Raw genomic sequence first — 21,840 nt, 5'->3', positions numbered from 1 at the left:
AAGAGAAGGGTTTATTTAGGCTGGAGGAGACATGGCGGAGAAAGGAGTTGGCAGGTGTGTGAAGGGAAAGTGCATGATCAGTCAGAGCTCGCTTTTATGTGTTGCTTTTGAGGACATGATAAAAGGAAAGACATTTAAATTGTGACAGGAGTAGCGTCGAGAAGATGGTGAGTCCCAGGATCTGTTACCACAAGAGGGACTAGAAATGACGTTCTATTTGCGGCGATTAAGTAAAGAAAAAAGGCAAGACTATCAGACATAGAGGAGAGGGTGCAATCGTACTTAACCCTGGGCTATTAAATACAACACTATTATATGAAATATAATAATTGCCTCATATGAAGCAAGAACTGTGTAAGGCTTTCCCCTAGCTCTCCACATCATCTCGGTTAATTTTTACAACCTTTCCATGGGGGATAGGTATTATAATCCCCATTTTCAGAGCCGAAAAAAAAAAAAAAGAGGTTCTATGGTTCTATGTCACCCAAGGTAACATCACGAGTAGTCAGAAGCTCCGTAACATCAGATCTGAGTCCTTCTAGCTTCCGACCCTATGTCCGCTGCCCCACACCGTCTCTCAGAGGCAATAACATGTCTTCGGGCAGTTTCCTTTCTCTTATGAGTTGTTCTTCAGTTTACATTTCTCACCATATCCTTTTCCACAAACAAAACAATCTCAGCCCGACAACTGGGTTATAGCAACTGGCGGGTTATGTGAGCAACCCTGTGTACAGCTCTGCTCCGTACGGACTCTCTTCCCTTCAGAGCAGACTCAAATGAAGTTGGGGCAAAGATGGGTAGGGAGATGAGGAACAAAATACCCGTCTTTTCTGGCTTAAATGTCATAGCTGTACTGATGTACAGACACACGCACTGTGAGAAAGCAGGAGAGAAAGATCCAGGGTCTTCTTAGAGCACAAACCAAACCAAGCTGTGACTAAATCCACACTGACTTGTGAGGTATTCACAACAAAGTAAGTTTCTTTCTTTCTTTTCTTTCTTTCTTTTCTTTCTTTCTTTCTTTCTTTCTTTCTTTCTTTCTTTCTTAGATTTTATTTACTTATTTGACAGAGAGAGAGAGAGAGCACAAGCAGGGGGAGTAGCAGGCAGAAGGAGAGGGAGAGGGAGAAGGAGGCTCCCCGCTGAGCAGGGAGCCCGATGTGGAACTCGATCCCAGGACCCTGGGATCATGACCTGAGCCGAAGGCAGATGCTTAACCCACTGAACCACCCAAGTGCCCCAAGGTCATTTCCTCCTAAAAGAAATACTACTTATAGTGTCTTGAAGTGCAATGGGGAAGGGAAAACAACCTGGGGATCAGAAATGACACCAGGTAATTTCCTACTGACCGTGAACCAGTGTATAGCCAGCACCACCCCTACCACAGTCCATCAGTAATTCAGAGGCAGAAGACACAGCAGTGATATATGTTAGTTGCATCTAATTCAAACTATAACTTTGGCAGTATTTCCAAGCTAGTGTGCACTCATCCGAAGAGCACCTACTCTGTACCTAGAGCAGGGAGGGGGAACAAAAGACGAACCAGAAATAGCTCCTGCCTTAAAAAGCTCAGAATTGGTAAGGAGGATAAGACATCAGAACACATAATAAAAACCAAAAAGCAACAAAGTATTAATGCTACTGGAGTGCACCCAGTAAGGGCTGAGGAGTCTCAGAAAGGAGGGAGATTTACTCCTAACTTACAGGGTTTAAAAAACAAAATGCTTCATGGAGGAGGTGGCAGCTGGGCTGGCCTTTGGATAAGCAGGATAAGCAGGAATTCGGGGTGGAGAAATGAGGGATGGCAGTGGGAAGGCAGAGAAGAGAGAAAGGTCTTCCATCTAGTAGTTCTCGTAATGTGACTAGAGGACTGCCTGTGTCAGAATCTGACGACGCCGTGTTTGAGCTACGTCTTGAGAAACCTGTAGGATTTCCACAGGCAGAGATGGAAAGGAAAGGATTTTTCCAGAAAGAGGCAATGTCCCCTCCTCTAAGAGCTTGCTGTACCTGTGCAGTTCTTACCTAGGCAGCCATTTTGTTCCCTTGACCTCCCAGTTCCTTATCATGAAATGGCTGTCACTCATTCACCCCAAAGTTGGTTGCCGTATGGTTGGAAGTAGTTGCTCTGACAGAGTGACATCTGTCACTTTTCTATGCTTTCAGGTTTCAGACTTTTAATATGCTCAATGTAAGTGCACTAAACTCAAACGGAAACCATTGTTTGGGGCTGCCTCCAGTCATCTGCACTGTCTCAGGAATGGGTTCTCAAAGCAGAGTCTACGGACCACCTGCCTCTGAGTGGACAATGGGGCCTACCAACATGCACATCCCGGGACTCCACCCCAAAGCCATCGAATCACAATCTTGCAATCGTTTTCTGAGGCTCTGAAAGTTCTACAAGTGATTCTGAAGTACACTTTAGTTGGAGAAATCTTGAGGGTGGAGAGCGAAGGCACAAATGTAAGAGAGCACTGGGACACTGGGAGTGGATGCTGAGGTGCGTGAATGGAAGAATGCAGGCCTAGAAAGGTAAGTTGGAGCTACAGCATGGAAGACCTTCACTGTCTGAGGCAGGGGATTGATGTGTATTCCTGGCAACAGGGAGCCATTCTTTTTAGCGGCAGAGTTAAGTGGGGAAGAGCCTGGAGTCTGGACTCACTAGCTACATAACCTTGGACAAGGCTGTTAACCTCTCTCCGTCTCAGTTTCATCACCCATAAAATGGAAATACTCATTATACTCACCACACAGGTTCATCATGGGAGTAATTGAGTTCATGTCGATAAAGTGTTTAGAACTACGACTGGCAGGGCGCCTGGGTGGCTCAGTCGGTTAAGCAGCCAACTCTTGATTTCAGCTCAGGTCATGATCTCAGGGTCATGAGATCGAGCCCCACGTTGGGCTCCATGCTGAGTGTGAGCCTGCTTGGGATTCTCTCTCCCCCCCACACCTCCCCATCACCCCCCTCCCTGCTCACATGCTCACACACTCTCTCTCTCTCAAAAAAAAATCCCCAAAAAACAAAACAAAAAAAAAAAACAACTGACTGGCATGAGTAAGTACAATATATGTCAGCACAAATACATTTTTTTTAAAGTAAGCTAACCTTACACCCTAAGTACCTGGAGAAAGAACAACAAATAAAACCTAAGCCAGGCAGGAGAAGAGAAATCATAAAGAATCCAAAAGAAAAGAGAAAGGACCTAAATCAATAAAATAATGAATGAAAGGGGAGAAATCACGACTAACACTAAGGAAATAGAAACAATTATTAGAAATTATTATCAGCAACTATATGCCAATAAATTAAGCAACCTGGAAGAAATGGATGCTTTCCTGGAAACCCACAAACTACCAAGACTGAAACAGGAAGAAATTGACAATCTGAATAAACCAATAACCAGTAACAAAATTGAAGCAGTGATCAAAAACCTCCCAAAAAACAAGAGTCCTGGGCCCGATGGATTCCCAGGGGAATTCTACCAAACATTTAAAAAAGAAAGAATACCTATTCTCCTGATGCTGTTTCAAAAAATAAAAACAGAAGGAAAACTTCCAAACTCATTCTCTGAGGCCAGCATTACCTTGATCCCAAAACCAGGCCAAAACCCCATCAAAAACGAGAATTACAGACTAATATCCCCAATGAATATGGACACCGAAATTCTCAATGAGATTCTAGCCAACAGGATCCAACAGTACATTAAAAGGATTATCCATCACGACCAGGTGGGATTTATTCCGGGGATTCAAGTTCAACATTCACAAATCAATCAATGTGATAGAACACATTAATAACAGAAGAGACAAGAACCATATGATCCTTTCAACTGATGCAGAAAAAGCATTTGACAAAATACAGCATCCTTTCCTGATTAAAACTCTTCAGAGTGTAGGGATAGAGGGAACGTTCCTCAATTTCATAAAAAACATCTATGAAAAGCCCACAGCAAATATCATTCTCAATGGGGAAAAGCTCTCAGATGTCCACTCTCGCCACTATTGTTCAACATAGTACTAGAAGTCTTAGCATCAGCAATCAGACAACAAAAAGAAATAAAAGATATTCAAACTGGCAAAGAAGTAAAACTCTCTTCACAGATGACATGATACTTTATGTGGAAAACCCAAAGACTTCACCCTTAAATTACTAGAGCTCATACAGCAATTCAGCAATGTGGCAGGATACAAAATCAATGCACAGAAATCAGTTGCTTTTCTACACACTAACAATGTAACTGTAGAAAGAGAAATTAGGGAATCGATTCCATTTACAATAGCACCAAAAACCCGTAAGATACCTTGGAATAAACCTAAACAAAGAGGTAAATGATCTATACTCTAGAAACTACAGAACACTTATGAAAGAAATTGAAGAAGATACAAAAAGATGGAAAAACATTCCATGCTCATGGATCAGAAGAATAAACATTGTTAAAATGTCTATGCTACCCAGAGCAATCTATACTTTCAATGCCATCCCAATCAAAATACCAATGAGCTGGAACAAACAATCCTTAAATTTGTATGGAACCGGAAAAGACCCCGAATCGCCAAGGAAATGTTGAAAGAGAAAAACAAAGCTGGGGACGTCACATTGCCTGATTTCAAGCTATATTACAAAGCTGTGATCACCAAGACAGCGTGGTACTGGCACAAAAACAGACACATAGATCAATGGAACAGAATAGAGAGCCCAGATATGGACCCTCAACTCTATGGTCCACTAATCTTCGAAAAAGCAGAAAAAACATCCAATGTTTTGAAAAAAGACAGTCTCTTCAATAAATGGTGCTGGGAAAATTGGACAGCTATGTACAGAAGAATGAAACTCAACTATTCTCTTACACTATACACAAAGATAAACTCTAAATGGATGAAAGACCTCAATGTCAGACAGGAATGCATCAAAATCCAGAGGAGAACATAGGCAGTAACCTCTTTGACATCAGCCACAGCAACTTCTTTCAAGACATGTCCGCAAAGACAAGGGAAACAAAAGCAAAAATGAACTTTTGGGACTTCATCAAGATAAAAAGCTTCTGCACAGCAAAGGAAACAGTCAACAAAACAAAGAGGCAACGCACAGAATGGGAGAAGATATTTGCAAATGACATTACGGATAAAGGGCTGGTATCCAAGATCTATAAAGAACTCAAACTCAACACCCAAAAAACAATCAAGTTAAAAAATGGGCAGAAGACATGAATGAACACTTCTCCAAAGAAGACATACGAATGGCTAACAGACATATGATAAATGTTCAACATCATTAGCCATCATGGAAATTCAAATAAAAACCACATTGAGATACCACCTTACACCAGTTAGAATGACAAAAATTAACAAGGCAGGAAACAACAAATGTTGGAGAGGATGTGGAGAAAGGGGAACCCTCTTACACTGTTGGTGGGAATGCAAACTGGTGCAGCCACTCTGGAAAACAGTATGGAGGTTCCTCAAGATGTTAAAAATAGAGCTATCCTATAACCCAACAGTTGCACTACTCAGTATTTACCCCAAAGATACAGACAGTGAAAAGAAGGGGAACATGCACCCCAATGTTCATAGCAGCAAGGTCCTCAATAGCCAAACTGTGGAAGGAGCCGAGATGCCCTTCAACAGACGAATGGATAAAGAAGATGTGATTCATATATACAATGGAATATTACTCAGCCATCAGGAAGGATGAATACCCACCATTTGCATCGACATGGAGGGGATTATGCTAAGTGAAATAAGTCAAGCAGAAAAAGATGATTATCACATGGTTTCACTTATACGTGGAACATAAGGAATAGCATGGAGGACATCAGAAGAAGGAAGGGAAAAATGAAGCGGGGGGAATCAGAGGGGGAAACGAACCATGAAAGACTATGGACCCCGGGAAACAAACTGATGGCTTCAGAGGGGAGGGGGGTGGGGGAATAGGTTAGCCTGGTGATGGGTAATAAGGAGGGCACGTATCACAAGGAGCACTGGGTGTTATATGCAAACAATGACTCATGGAGCACTACATCAAAAACTAATGAAGTACTCTATGGTGACTAACATAACATTATTTAAAAAATAAATAAATAAAAGTAAGCTCTACACCCAATGTGGGGCTTGAACTCACGACCCCGAGATCAGGAGTCCCATGTTCTAGTGACTGAGCCAGCCAGGTGCCCCAGCACAAAGACTTCTGGGTAGAGGTGTGGTATGGTTAAGGCTATCATTTGCAAGATAGCAGTAATGTATAGGAGTCAACTACCCATCCCCTATCAGCAAATCTTAATCATATTTTCTCTCTAACTCAGTGGTTCTCAACTTTGGCTACATATTGGAATCACCTCCCCCACCCTCCACCCCCAGCCTGGACATAAATCTATCAAGGGAATTCCAATAAGCACCCATGGTCAAGAAGCAATGTTCTGAATAGATTTCAGATCGCTCTGTGTCTCATTCTCAAGTCCTCACGCTATGCGAGACGTGGTGCTAGGTCCTCTTCCTGCATGATCTCAGTTAAACCTCATAAGCACTTGGGAGTAGGTGCTAACATCATCTTCCCTTTAAAGCTTGCTAGAAAGGTTGAATGCACTGCTCATAATTATCCAGCTAGAAAGTAGCAGGACTGGGCTTAGAGCCGAGGCAGCCTGGTTCCAGAGGCTCCAGTCTGAACCACTACTCCCTACTGTGTCCCCAAACCAGGCACCTGCCCTCTCACATGACACAGGCTACTGCACTCACATTCTTCCTGGCCTCTCCCCTTGTTTTGCTGCCTCCCTCCAATCTAGTGTGGACACAACAGCCAATGAGATCTTTTAAGACATCCACTGGTTCGTGTCATGCCCTGCTCACAAACTTCCAGTGGCTTCCCAAGGTACTTAGAAACTGAAATACAAACTCTATCCCAAGGCCTCGAAAGTCCTATGTGGTCTGACCCCTGTTCACTTCTCCAGCCTCACCTCCAGCCAGTGTCGACTACAATCACTACAGTCCAGCTACACTGATACTCAGATGCCCCGAATGCTCTGAGCTCTTCCTTGCCTGAGGGCCCTGAATTTTCTTTTCTTTCTTCCTGTAACGCTTTCCCCCCAGGAGCTTTGCATGGGTGGCTCTTTTTCATCTTTCAAGTCTGAGCGTAAATGTCACCTTCCCAACTGCTCAGTCTAAATGCTATCTATCCCCTCTTATTTTCTATCTGCGTCTTGTTTATTTTCTTCATAGTGCTTACATTGTTTCAATTTTTATTTACTTGTTTGCTTATCATTGGTCTTCTCTGGTAGAATGTGAGTTCCATGAGACCAAAGAATCAATCTTTGCTGCTTGTATGCCACGTATGGTTGTAGAGGGTGTGTACTGCACAAATGTGTTGCACTGAATGGGGTGCGTTCACAAGGATTTTCTGGCAAATGGCAGTGAAATATCTTAAGTAAAAGGGATTCTCTTTGTAACTTGCATAAAGATGTTATGTAGTCTAGCAGTGCCCTGTATGTTTTCTCTACTTACCAATATGTATCTAGCTTCTAGCATAGGGCTGAGCTTATAGTAGATGCTCAACAAATATGTTGATCGCATGGAAGGAAAGAAGACAAAATTAGAATTCTGCTACAGGTCAAGCTAGAAAGGAGAGGTATATAGAAGACAGCTGATAGATTTAGTAATTTGAGAAGAGGCAATAAAGGAGAAATGAAAGGTGATTATGCTTGATCTTAGAGGGAAAAAAATGGCACCATTAGCAAAGACAATGGAAACCAAATGAGAAAACACTGGCTTGAAAAGACACCGATGCCATTTTGGCTATAATTTGAGAAGACGATGCCTTCTGCCTTCCATTTTGCTTTTCCTGGGTTTGTCACCATCTGACTGCGGGGCTTTAAAGAATCTACCTAAATGCCCTGCATGGTCTCCAAAATGGTCATGTCAGGGCTTTGCAAGGCCCATTCTTCCTGTTAAGGCTGTGTGTGGAAATGGCCTGTGTTTCACAATACAGTAACACCGAGGGCTGGCTAGAAGGGACTAAGGGAGAAGCAACATAGACACTCACTTTCTCAGTCGCTGACGCTCACTCTTTCTTTCCTGCCACATGCGGGGGCAGTTCCTTTCAGGTGGTGGCCCTTAAAATCAGTGTTTCCTTCCTCCCTTTTGTGAAGGGACAGCCCTCTCCCCCACCCCGGGTAAAAACTGAGGTCACCATAGAAAATTCCCTTGCTGGGGCGCCTGGGTGGCACAGCGGTTAAGCGTCTGCCTTCGGCTCAGGGCGTGATCCCGGCGTTCTGGGATCGAGCCCCACATCAGGCTCCTCTGCTATGAGCCTGCTTCTTCCTCTCCCACTCCCCCTGCTTGTGTTCCCTCTCTCACTGGCTGTCTCTATCTCTGTCAAATAAATAAATAAAATCTTTAAAAAAAAAAAAAAAAGAAAATTCCCTTGCTTATGACACCGGCCAGGCACTTCCTCTCCTCTAAGTGCTGCTATCCAGGACAGCAGCACCCCTCTGTCGCAGGCTATGGGACACATACCTCTGCACACCTGGCAACAGGAATCCGGAACAGAGACTGGGAATGCACAGGTTAACTTGGGACAAGTCTTGAGACCGCAGTATACATTCCCCTCCTGCCAAGGAGAAACAGAATTGAAGGTTAGGAGGACCTGGGAATAAGCATAAAGGCTCCTTCTTAGCTCGGGCCCTGAGCTGAATACAGACTCAAAACATGCCACTCCTTCCCAGTGTTCTCCCATGGTTCGTTCTAGATACTTCCTAAATGTCATTATGCTTTGTTTTTTTGTTTACTATTTCTCCATGCCAGAGACTACGATACTGAAGAGTTGGCCCTCCTTGTTGGGCCTCCTGGTCTAAGATGGTACAAAGCAGTCCGTGTAAGGGCCGCCATCAGCCTGCCAAACCCCCAAATATGGTCCTACTCCCCTCTTTTCTGTTCATTGTATCCCATGGTCCCCGTCATACCCAGCTGGATTTTGGGATTTCAGGGAATACAGATTTGCACGAGAGCCACCTTTCGTAATACTCCAAACCAGGGAGACGAGCTCTCTGGGGTAATACAAAACGACACAAATCATCTGGATGGACAGTTCCATTCAGCACAAGGGAGGGGAGCAAATTTACCTGCTATGTGTGTCTTTGCATAGTTTCCACTCCCTAAAGTTTTAGGTTATAAACATTCCTTAAACCTTGTCCTTTTTTAAAAAAATAATTTATTCATTTATTTGAGAGAGAGAGAGAGCACCAGCAGGGAGAGAGGCAGAAGGAGAGGAAGAAGCAGACACCCTGCTGAGCAGGAAGCCCAACACGGGGCTCGATCCCAGGACCCTGAGATCATGACCTGAGCCAAACGCAGACACTTCACCGACTGAGCCACCCAGGCGCCCCTAAACCTTGTTCTTAGAAGCATATTATTCTGGAACTAGCAGGGTCCCTAAAAAGTCATTAGGAAGGGAAGGCCACAACCAAATTCTCCCAAACTACCGAGATACCATATTTTTACCAGAAGTCCCTAAGGGAAGAGATTCTAGAACTTCCCTCGGCAATCCAGTGTTTAAATGCCCTTACAGGCAAAAATGTTCCTACATCGAACTTCATTCTCTCACACTTCAGTTGAAACAGCCATTTTCTTCCATTTTCTGGTTCTACCTCTTACATTCTCTGGACTGCACAATTCCATGAAGATATAATCAATATACTTTATTCCTAAGGTATATACGGTTCTTCTGACAAGTAATGTCAGAGGAATAATCATATTTTCTCACCGCAGGGCATCAGGGGCAAACTGGCTGGGAGAATACATCAGAGATGGGAACCAAGAGATAGCCCCATTTTCTTGTGAATTGGACTGAGTGGCCTTAGATGGTGCCGATGGCTTTTCTGCCCATAGCATCCCCAAGGTTTCAAATAGTTGAGTCCTTCTGAGGAAGGCTTTGCTGGGATGACTGCTATAAAAAGGAGGACAGATCAAGACCATCAGCTCATGTTCGTCCATTTAAACAGTCCTAAAGCTTTAATAAGGGCCAGGATATGACTGTGTCTGATTTCATTAACATAGGTCAGGGTTATTCAGGGTTCATGAAAATCAGGGAGTCTGGATTGACAGGGAGGGTTAGGATTTAAATGCAATTCATCTTGGGGTGTCCTGGGTGGCTCCGTCACTTGAGTGTCCAACTCTTGCTTTCAGCTTGGGTCATGATCTCATGGGTCATGAGATCGAGCCCCGTGTCAGGCTCCACGCTCAGCGGGGAGTCTGCTGAAGATTCCCTCTCTCCCTCTGCCCCTCCTCCCGCTTGCATGCGCACTCTCTCTCTCTCTCTCTCAAATAAATAAATCTTTGAAAAAAAATAAATGCAATTCATCTTCCTTCCAAACACCTTGAAGTGTGGCTCCAAGTAAAGGTGTAAGCACAGGAGAAGCTCTGGTGTTGGGGTAGGGCCAGCAGGGACATGCAGACACCAGGTCTTACCGAACAGCTGCACTGGCTACACTGATTGGGTTGCCGGTTCTGAAAGAGCCCTTCAGCCACGAACAGCTCACCATGTTGGTAAGTGGTCCCGTTGTACTCACACGACTTGCTGGTCACCTTATTGTTCGCCGGGGGTAGGGAGTCTTCTGGGACAGGGTGGAGAAAAACCATACCGAACATTGACATCACTGCAAAGAATTTCATAAATCCTGACAGCAGATGGGGCTGTACCATGTAGAGGGAGTTAAAAGATAATCCCTGATTCAGTGGCTGATGACTTTAGATAATATTAAAGCAACCAGACCAGAATGGCAATGGACATGACCATTCATCTATTCTTTCATCTGTTGAGCATTTATTGAGCGCCTACTATGTGTCACGTACTGTGATGGGCACTAGAGAGAAATCAGAGAAGGACAAGGCCCCTACCTTCACAGAACTAAGAGACCAGGCAAATAACATGTTAACTTGCCCGGAAGGAGGGAGACCTTTCAGAAGAGGAACCGTCTATTTTAACTACCTTGCTAACTTTACCCCCTCCCATGTTTCGTATCACTTGGCATGTGCTTCTGTGCTTATTCTGGCCTCTGGAGTCCTTGCTTTTTTTCTTAATGAAATATAGTTGACGCACAAAGTACTTATTTTTGATTCCGCCACCAAGATCACCCCCCTCCTCCCACTCTTTTCCACCTGCTGAAGTCCTGTCTGATTTTGAAGGCTCAGGAAAAGCCCCTTTTCCTCTATGAAGCATTCTCTAACAGCTCCAGCCCACGATCCAGCCCTCTCCAGACATGTGATTTCTGAAACACACAATCTGGCATCTGAATGTTACTGAACTCCCATTTGTGACTTACAGTCACCTAGCCAACAGTTCATGAAGAGATTTCACATACGTTATTACAGGGGAGCCTCATAACAACCCTATCAACCAAGTAAGGCAGATCTTTGACTTCATCTTTTGCGTGAGGGTAACAAGCCTCTGAGGTTGACTTTTCTGAAGTCCCGGATGTAGTAAGTGATGATCCCCAACTTCATCTTCTTTCTGTCAACCTATGTACACGTGTGTATGTACTGCTTTCTAAGGACTAGGCCTCTGCGTTACAGGGTCTCTCTTCTCTGTGGCGTCTAATGCAGGGTTGTCACGTAGCAAAAATCGGTGCACCAGTGCACTTGGTGAGCTGACTCTAATGAATGGTCTCAAGATGTCTCTTTACTGGGTTTCCTTAAAATGCCTGGTGTACACACATGCATGCACACACTCACACACTCACACACACACCCCCAACGATGAACAAGCCCCCAGATTAAACTCACCACTGATGTACAAATTAACGATAAACATAGACGGGGCTTGGAAAGTGACCTCTGTAGAACAGTGGAAGAAGAGAAATCAGGGGAGTTGTGTGTTTCGTTAGGGGAAGGCTTAGACAGTTAGACCATCCTTTCTTTCCCATCACCCTTATAATGCAAATGAGTCCATCTTACGGATTAAGTATACCTCAATACAACTGTTTAAAAAATAGAATGAAATTATTCTTAGGATGTAGGTGAAAATGATAAAGGCTAATGGTAATAATAATAATAATAATAATAGCTAACATTTACTGAGCCCTTATCAACATGCTAAGCACTATGATGAATGCTTTTCCATACGTGATTGCTTTGGCTTTTACTAATAACATTCTGAAATGGACACAATTATGCCCATTTTGCCGATGGGGAAACTAAGGCTTAAGAAACTGTCTTGCCCCAGATCACACAATTTGCGAGTTATGGTAGCACCAACATCTGAACTGATGTCTGACTGATTCTAGACTCTTCCATCCTAGCCATGATCAAGGAGGGTGTTAATCACATCAAACCTATAACAAGGAAGGGACCATTTAATTTAAAAACCAAGGCCAATGGAACATGAAGGCTGTGTTGTCCCTCTAGAATGTTTTAGTCTACAATACCCAGGAAACTTGATATCACACTTACTTTGGCTTCAGCGATGTGCATAACTAACTCAATTCTATACTTTGCTATATAAGTTGATCTAGCTGCAATTTCTGAGTAACTCACTCCTTGGGTGTTAACTACTTATTAATGACTCCTTACAGGATACAAAAGTAATTCCTTAAAAAGAAGAAGCCTTAGGGGTGCCTGGGTGGCTCTGCTGGTGAAGCGTCCAACTCCTGATTTCAGCTCAGGTCGTGATCCTAGGGTTGTGAGATCGAGCCCCATGTCGGGCTCCATGCTCAGTGGGGAGTCTGCTTGAGATTCTCTCTCGCCCCCTCCCTCTGCCTCTCCCCCACTTGCATGCTCTCTCTCTCAAATAAATAAATAAATCTCAAACAAAAGAAAAAGAAGAAGCCCTAGCTCCTAGTGAATGTTTAACTCATACCAGTTGACCCTAAGTCCCTGCTCCTGCCCACAAGTACACACAACCAGACAGCTGGAGCTGGAAGACAGGAGTGCAAGTCATTGGAGAAAGGACAGGGGCAGGCCCATTCACCCGCCGGGCTCTAATTATACCAAATCTCAGTATTGTGTGGTGAAGGAAAACTGGGATGACCTACAAAAGAATATCTACCATGACTCTTACAGGAGTTGACAGATCTTTGGAATGCCAAAAGAAGAAAAAGAAGGTTGGAATTATTGTGCCTCAGAAGAATGTGGATTGATTTTTGAAATGGGCCTTCTCCCAAGGGATCAACAGGAAAGCAACTGCAGGGTGAGGTTTTCCAATGGAATCATGACCTTGAGAGTCTTTCTTGCAACAGTCTTCAGGGTAGCCTGGCATAGAGTCTATTATCTCAACAAGAGATGGGGAGAAAACAAAAGAGAGAAAGACAAAACAGAATCAAAGAAAAAGAAACCAATTATGAGCATGCTTACTGCTAGTTTTACACTATAAATTTATCTTAATGTCTTTCCATTTATTCTTATTTCATTCTTTTAATAGCCCTAATAGAGTGGTGAGACAGTTGCAGAAATGAGGCTACTGATATCCTAAAAGATTTGGCCCACGTCACCCAGCTACTCAACAGGAAAGCCAACTCAGAAATAGAGTTTTCCTGTCTCGAAATCTGTACACTTTTTACAGAGTGGGTGTCAAACACCGGCAGATGGAAAGGAAATGAAATCCATACCTGGAAGAGATATCTGTGCTCCCATGTTTACTGCATCCCGTGCTCACTGCAGCATTATTCACAATAGCCAAGGTAAGGAGACAGCCTAAGTGTCAATCAGTGAATGAGTGGACAAAGAAACCACGGTACATATATACAACGGAATAGTATTTGACCTAAAAAAAAGACATCTAGCCACTTGCAACAACATGGATGAACCCAGAGGGCATTATGCTAAGTGAAATAAGCCAGATACAGAAAGAAAAACAGTTGCATGGTCTCACTTTTTGTGAAATCTAAAAACACATCAAATATATAGAAGCAGAGAGTAGAACGGTGGTCATCAGGGTCCAGGGGCTGGGGGAAATGGGGAGATGTTGGTCAAAGGGTATAAAGTTGCAGTTACAGAAGATGACTATGTCTGGAGAGCTAGTGTACAGCATGATGATATAATTAATAATACTAAGTTGTATCCCAGACATTTGCTAAGGGAGCAGATTTCAGGTGTTCTCCCCACAAAGTAAATGGTAACTATGTGAAGAGATGATGCTAATTAGCTTGACTCTAGTAATCATTTCAATATATATACATATGTATATCAAATCAGCATGTTGTACGCCTTAGACATACACAGTTTGTACTAAAGAAAAGAACTGTTCTTTAGCTGGGAGGTAGGATCATGGAGTCAAAAATCCCAGCTTGGGTACCCACTCTCCGTAACCTTGCACAAGCCACTTTACCCCTTTGGGTTCCAATTTTTCTATCGAAGAATGGGATGTATGGAAGTGTTGAATCACCAGATTGTACACCTGAAACTAATACAGCACTGTATGTTAACTACACTGGAATTAAAATAAAATGTATACCCCCAAACGTAGTGGATAAAAACCATAAAAACCCCAAATCATCATCAAAATAAATTAATTAAATGGGCATGGACACAAATGCTAGCTGCACAGTAAAGTGGCATAGCAAGGCCCTTACATTCCTAATTTATAACGCAAAGTAAAGAATGCACACTTTCAGAAATAAATAAGAAATAAATAAGTTGGAGAGGTGAGTTGTAGTCTGCAGTTGTATCGAATAAAAATGGGCAGTTGCTTCATAAAAAAAAAATCGGACATGGGACTCAAATCTGCTCTTGCATCTTTAGAAGGCCAACACAGCATGTAGGGTGCCACACAAGCAAAGAAAGCCACCTGGTACTCTACCCTCTCCCTTCCTAGATTTTCCAAGGTGGTTGGGCTTCTAACCAACTATCCTTGGAACATAGTTGGTGTTCCTGGCCGAACATTGGCAGAAAATCAGTCCAAAGCAAAGCTGGCCTCAGGGCCCCTCAGGGGAATGCTACTCTGAGGAGGAGTGGGACAAGGACATTGAAGGGTAAACAGACAAGCTCGAAGCCACGTGACTACACTTGTGCTGGGAAGATAACTCTTCCTTCCGTGCTGCCCCCCCCATTAGGGATGGTCTCACATGTAGCAGAACTATGACTTCTGGGGGGCTAAGAAAAACACTCCCCTATTTTCAAGATCTCTCCCTTCCTTTGATCTCACTGGTGCCTAAAATGTCATCACTAGAAGTCCATTCCTTTGGGGTAAACGGTTGCCTTTTTGCAATCAGATTTTATAATCCCAATATTTCTGTGAGAGGTTACACATTGTCCAGAACATCTCAGTATGAATAACTTTGCCACAAGTTTGTTTTGTTTTGTTTTTTGCTCTTCAGAGAAACTGGCAAATTTTACCAAGAAGTCTGTGGTCCTTTCCCACTTCCTTTGGTACACCATTCTCTCCCCTCCTGGCACTGGCCTTCTTCCCACCTTCCAGAACCCAAAGTCCTCATGCTGGCTGCTGACTTCTTCACTCTCCCTACCCTCAAATTTCTATTTTCTTAGCGGACCACTTCTTGGCAAGTCAGAAAGGCTGCTTGTATGTCAGGAGACAAATCAGCTCCCAGTGTTTATGAGAGAAATGCAAACGTCTCCAGAGCTCGCAGGGATCAGTTGCCAATCTCCTGGACTCCAAGTCCCTCCTTCCTCTTGCCCATCGCTACTGTTCCTCGGGTTCCTACTTGACTCCTGATGGCCGAGCCTGGTGCTAATGTTTCCGGTCTGGTTTCATTCTACTGGTGTGGTGCCACACATCTGCAGACCATGTTGGAGGTGTGGTGGAGAGGGAATTTAGAGATGAAGACAGAAGGCTTGAAGTTGTCTTCCCTTTAATTACGATGAAATACACCCACCCACCCACCCACCCACACACACACACACACACACAACACAGAACAGTATAGTCCAAATGATTTGCCTCTAGACCTCAGAAACACGAGAAGGGAAAGTCAAAGGGCAAGGAAAGAAGTCCTGAGACAGGGTGCTGCTTAGAGGCAGTGTTTTCAGCTCTGTCTCACATCCATGCAAACGAAAAGAATCGAGCCTGGTCTCTGGGGTCAGTGAACATTAGGTACAAATCCCAGCTATGGCATATCTTTGATCCATGACCTCGGGAAGGCCACCTGATCTCTTTGCACGTTGGTCTCATCTTCAAGATGAGTATGTCATCTACCTTACATGGCTGTGAAGTTTAGAGATCATTTATTTTTAAAAGCCCCTAAGTATCCGGTACATAACAATGTGCACAGTAAATGGTAAGTGGCGTTGGTATAGAAAGAAGGCCCACGGAAGAACACAGAGGGATTTCCTTGTCTCCGTGGATAACTGGACAGTTAATTAAATGGTGATTGCTTTGTGCTTATGTGTACGGTAGCAGTTCTGGGGATAAAGACAGCTAAGTGACTATTTTCCTTTTTCCCCCCTTCTTCATTCAACACCTACTTAAGAGGTCTTTGACTACACCCAACACAAACAGGTCCTCAACCCTACCTTGACAATAGTTGATACCATGCTAGGTTAGAGTTACAGAGGTAAATAAGACATGTCCCCGACTTCAAGGAGAATCCTGTTCTTGTTGGAGGGGCTGGCATTAAAAGATGTTAATTGATAACATATTTAGATAACTCGTAAAGGTTGAGCTGGAAGAGAGGTCAGATTATGGCCAATTGCCAAACTATGTCAAACAGGAAGAAATGTCACCTGCATCATGAACAATTTAGATCAGACACTAGAAAGTAATCCTTAACCGTATTTCTCACTCCAAAATTCAGTTTGAAGAGTATCTGTTGGAAAAAAAAAATTCTCCTTAAAGGCCAAAGGCTAGACTAGGTGACTATTTCGGGCCCCTTCCAACCATAGAAAATCAATCCTACCAAGCTGGTCACAGTTCTCTACTCTTACTCGTGGGACAGACCCTAGCTAGTACTCTGTGTTCCCAGTCCGACCACAACGAGATGTTTCTCTCCTCCCAACACTATTCAACACCTCTACGGAAAGTGGGAGCTGGTACAGTGCTTTCTAAAACAAACTGTTTCAAAGTGTGTAAATTTGGGCCAGCTTTCAGGCCTTGGCCCAGATGGGAAGAAAGCAGGCGACTAAGGGTGCTCGTGGGAAACCACTTCCGCTCCTCCAAGGAGTGGTACCATAGTGCAGGGAGGGACAGCTGGGTGTGGCATAAAGCAAGGATACAATAAACCCTGCAGAGCGAATGTATCCCAAACAGTGGCTGCGTCTAGTCCCCTTCCAGAAAGGAACAGGGCTCAGCCTCCGAGGCCCTGTGGGTGCAGGTGAGTTTTTCTCTGGGTTGCTCAGTAAGAGCAAAGGTACCCCTTCAAATGGGTCCAGCAGCCACACCAGGGATGCCTCCCATTTAGATTTCTTCCTTTCAGTGCTCCAAGCCCTCTTACTTCTTTGTGCCCTGGGCCTCTCCAAGTGGCGACTTAACTGCACCTGCTTTTCTGGGGCAGAGACCTAAGATTTCCAGATCTTCCCCAAACCGTTCTCCATAGAAACTGAACTCTTCTCTGGCCCGCCACATCGAGGTCTTGGTGGGGAGGCTTGGGACTCACCTCAGTAATTCATACCAAGGTGCCAGTGGAAGAAAACGCTTGAAAACAGGGTATTTTTCTAGATAATGAAACCGTTACGTGGGCCTTTGATGCTTTACCCATAATGCAGCTGTAGAGCATGAGGCAAGGGGTATCAAAGCTTCCAGAATTTAGGGCTTATGTGGGGGAGATGACTGAAAATACAGCCTCCGAGATCTGTCCTTTTGGCAGGAGAGGCCTGACTTCAGCATTTCCCATTTGGGTCCCAATTCCAGCTCCACTATTGATTAGTTACCACGTATTAGCTGAGCAAATCACTTCACATTACTCAGCCTCGGTTCCCCCATCTATAAAATGGAGCTGATAACAGGACCTACCTCATAGGTTATTATGAGGAACCAACAAGACGAGATGCATAATGTACTTGCCGTAATACTGGGTGCATGTTAATGCTTAGTAAATGCTGTTATCATTATATTACTATTAGCAATAAAAGACAGAATTTCTGGAAGGCAGGAAGTAGGTTGCTAAGGGAAGAGTTGTGGGGCTGCCTAATCTTTATGGTGGGCGCCTAGCTTAGACTGAATGTTTGTGTCCTCCCCGCCCCACAGATCCATATGCTAAAAACCTAATCTCCAGTATGGTGGTATTAGGAGGTGGGGCCTTTGCAGAAGATATGAATAGACATTTTCCCAAAGGAGACATACAGAGGGCTGGGGCACCTGTGTGGCTCAGTCGTTTAAGTGTCTGACTCTTGATCCTGACTCAGGTCATGAACCCACATTAGGTTCCGTGTTCAGCATGGAGTCTGCTTGAGATCCTCTCTCTCACCCTGCTTGCACTCTCCCTCTCTCTCTCTGTCTCTCTCTCTCTTAAATAAATAAATAAATAAATAAATAAATAAAATCTTTAAAAAAGAAAAGATAGGGGTGCCTGGATGACTGAGTTAGTTAAGTGTCTGCCTTCAGCTCAGGTCATGATCCTGGAGTTCCAGGATGGAGCCCCCAAGTTGGGCTCTCTGCTCAGCGGGCAGTCTGCTTCTCCCTCTGCCTCTGCCCCTCCCCCTGCTCATGTGCACTCACTGTCTCTCTCTCTCTCAAATAAATAAAATCTAAAAAAAAAGAAGACATACAGAAAGCTAATAGGCACATGAAAAGATGCTCAATATCATTTATCATCAGGAAAATACAAATCAAAACTACAATGAGATAATCACCTCATTGACCTCTGACCTCACAGCAGTCAGAATGGCTAAAATGAACAACACAGGAAACAACAGATGTTAGTGAAGATGCAGAGAAAGGGGAACCCTCTTGCACTGTTGGTGGGAATGCAAACTGGTGCAGCCACTCTGGAAAACCGTATGGAGGTTCCCAAAAAGTTAAAACTAGAACTACCCTATGATCTAACAATTGCACTACTAGGTATTTACCCATAAGATAGAAAAATACTGATTCAAAGGGATACGTGCACACCAGTGTTTATAGCAGCAATGTCCACAATAGCCAAACTATGGAAAGAAGCCCAATGTCCATCGACTGATGAATGGATAAAGAAGTGGTACATGTATATGACGGAATATTACTCAGCCATCAAAAGGAACAAAATCTTGCCATTTGCAATGATGTGGATGGAGCTAGAGAATATAATGTTAAGTGCAATCAGTCAGTCAGAGACAAGTATCATATGATTTCACTCCGATGCGGAATTTCAGAAACAAAACAAAGGAGCATAGGGGAAAAAAAGAGTGAGAGAGAGGCAAACCAAGAAACAGTGTCTTAACTATAGAGAACACGCTGATGGTCACCAGAAGGGAGGTAGGTGGGGGGATGGGGGAAATAGGTGATGGGGGTGAAGGAGGACATTTGTTGTGATGAGCACCGTATGATGTATGGAAGTGTTGAATCGCTAAATTGTACAGGTGAAGCTAATATTAGACTGTATGTTAACTAACTGGAATTTAAATACAAACTTGAAAGAGAAGACAAAAAAGGAGGTGGGGCCTTTGGGAGGGGATTAGGTCAAGATGGCATAGCCCTCCCAAATGGGATTAGTGCCCTTATCAGAAGAGACAGGAAGGAGGTGATCTCTGTTCTCAGCATGTGAGGGAACGGGCATGAAGGTGGTTGGCTGTAAGCCAAGAAGTGGGATCTCACCAGACAACACATCTGCCTTGGCACTTTGATCTTGGACTTCCCAGCCACCAGAACTGTGAGAACTAAATGTTTGTTGTTGAAGCCACTCAATGTCTGGTATTTTTGTTCCAGGGTCCCAAGTTAAGACAGCTGTTTTCCACTGTCCGGTAGAACTTCTCGAAAATGACCAGATTCTGTGTGGTGACTACAAAGTCATCTCTGAGCCATCACATTCACCAAGAATCCTTTTATGTCCCTGCTCTGGGCTGACTGGTGGTACAGACCTTTCCTGCTACAGCAGAGCTTCCAAAGGTGGCAAGTCCACTCTATCCCTAACCCCTCTTCCTCTTTGCTCCACCAGAGTGCCTGACATGGCCCCAGGTTCAAGCATTTGTTAGAAAAGGGCTTTGCCTTTCCCAGAGGTTTAATAAGTTCACACTAGAGAGTGTCGAAGACTGGAAAGGAGTCCCCCAGTGAAGAGCAAGGCCTCGGGGTGGGGGACAAAAAAACCACAGTGTGCTACCACTTTGCACCCACTGAGGACGGCTATCATAAAACAAAACAAAACAGTAACACCAAGTGTTGGCGAGGATGTGGAGAAACTGGAAGCCTCACCCACTGCTAGTGGGAGTGTAACAGTGTAAAATGATATACAGCTGCTTTGGAAAACAGTCTGGCAGTGCATCCAAGTTCAATACAGAGTTACCACCTGAACCAGTAATTCCACTGCCGGGCATTACCCAAGAGGAGTCAAAGCTGAGACTCAAACAGAAATGGTATGCGAATCTTCACAGAGGCATTGTTCACAATGGCCAAAAGGTGAGAACAACTCAAGTGTCCATCAATGGATAAAAGGATCAGTATATCCATAATGGTGCAATATTATTCAGTTAGAATAGATCACCCTTGAAAACATTAGGCTGAGTAATAAAGCCGGTCACATAAGGTTTGTTTCCACTTGCATGAAATGGCCAGTATAGGCAAATCCACAGAGACAGCAAGTAGATCGGGGATGCCAGGAGCTGGGGGTGACTGCCAGCGGGTAGGAGGCTTCTCTTGGGGATGAGGAAAATATTCTGGAAGTGGACAGTGGTGACGGTGGTAGTATCTTGTGACGACACTAAACCCAACTAAACTGTACACTTTAGGAGTGTAAATAGTATGTGAATTATATCTCAGTGAAATTGTCACCAATAAAAGGAAACCACTAAACATCCTACAACAAGGACACCGGGGCTGAGTATTGGAGGAGGACAGGGCCTGGACAAAATGAAGGTGCTGTGTAAGGTGATGGGGAGGCAGGCAAAGAAGGAAAGGTAAATGAAAAAGGAAAGGAGAACCCACAAAGTGGCAGGGGTGGGGTGGGGTGTGGAGGTCAATCCTAAGTCATAGTTTCGTCTGGTGTTCCGTGGCCATGCCATGGGGTACCCACCTTGGGAGATGGGGTAGGTCTGCCAGACAGCTGAGCAAAAGGAGGGGGCCGATGGCAGGGTGGATTCTCCCGCTTGGAATCTTCAAGAAGACTGGATTCAGGCCCACACCTTCAGCAAGACTAGGGGCCTCCCTACTCACACCCCCCGGCCCAACCCCCCCAGTGGGGTCCCAGGCCAGGAAATTCTTGCAGCAGATTCCGGAGATCACTCTGCAGCTCAACAGACAGACACAACACTCTGTCCCAAGCAAGAAGGTGCCGAGTGAGAGGAAACAGTCATCTGCCGGTCCAGCTGGAGAGCAGAGTGGAAGAAAGTGCTGAAAGCTCACACCCTGGTATAATCCTGCTTCTTCCCTCCTCACCCGGAACCCATCTGTGGGCTGTTTTTCATCCCACTTCCCTTAATGTTTCAGCTGTTGGCACTCAGTAGCTGACCCTGCCTGGATATGCCCTCTTGTCAGACAGATGCCAGGAAGGATGGCTTGAGGAGAGGGTTTGAGCCAGAAGAGACCATGTCTCTTTGCAGCAAACGTTGCTGGCAGCCTGGGCACCAGATCGGGGGTGGGGGTGGGGGGGAGGGGAGCATATACCTTCTTGGCTGGCAGGCACCACTGATCTTGCTCCCTTCAGTCTGCATCTCTGGGCCTCAGTTTCGAAAGAACTTGCTTGCATTGGTGACTAGGTGTAAATTTTGTAGGGCAATCATTTCATTTGCTTCTACTTCACAGGGATGGTAGTAAGAATGCACAAGTTTACTTTTTTTTTTTTT

General features: G+C 44.4%; 1 protein-coding gene across 8 annotated transcripts in view; it reads right to left on the bottom strand.

The window, feature by feature from the left end:
* The window catches only part of CHRDL1 (chordin like 1), a 134,067-nt gene that overhangs the window by 51,885 nt on the left and 60,342 nt on the right, over window positions 1-21,840 (bottom strand). For 6 of the 8 annotated variants that reach the window (XR_005834594.1, XR_005834593.1, XM_040629112.1 and 3 more), the window contains exons 5-6: window positions 10,453-10,598; window positions 8,503-8,596 (exon numbers count right to left, since the gene is read on the bottom strand). Coding sequence is in view for 6 of the 8 variants with exons in the window: in XM_040629112.1 (XP_040485046.1) it covers window positions 8,503-8,596; window positions 10,453-10,598 (240 nt within the window). In the remaining 2 variants the exon portion in view is untranslated. The remainder of the gene's footprint in view (window positions 1-8,502; window positions 8,597-10,452; window positions 10,599-21,840) is intronic. The other 2 variants (XM_040629081.1, XM_040629102.1) reach the window with 1 other exon arrangement.

This window comes from Ursus maritimus (assembly GCF_017311325.1).
Source record: "Ursus maritimus isolate PB19 chromosome X unlocalized genomic scaffold, ASM1731132v1 scaffold_X1, whole genome shotgun sequence".
Classification (NCBI taxonomy): domain Eukaryota; kingdom Metazoa; phylum Chordata; class Mammalia; order Carnivora; family Ursidae; genus Ursus; species Ursus maritimus.
The sequence above is the reverse complement of the archived record's forward strand: the minus strand, read 5'-3'. Positions and strand labels throughout refer to the sequence as shown.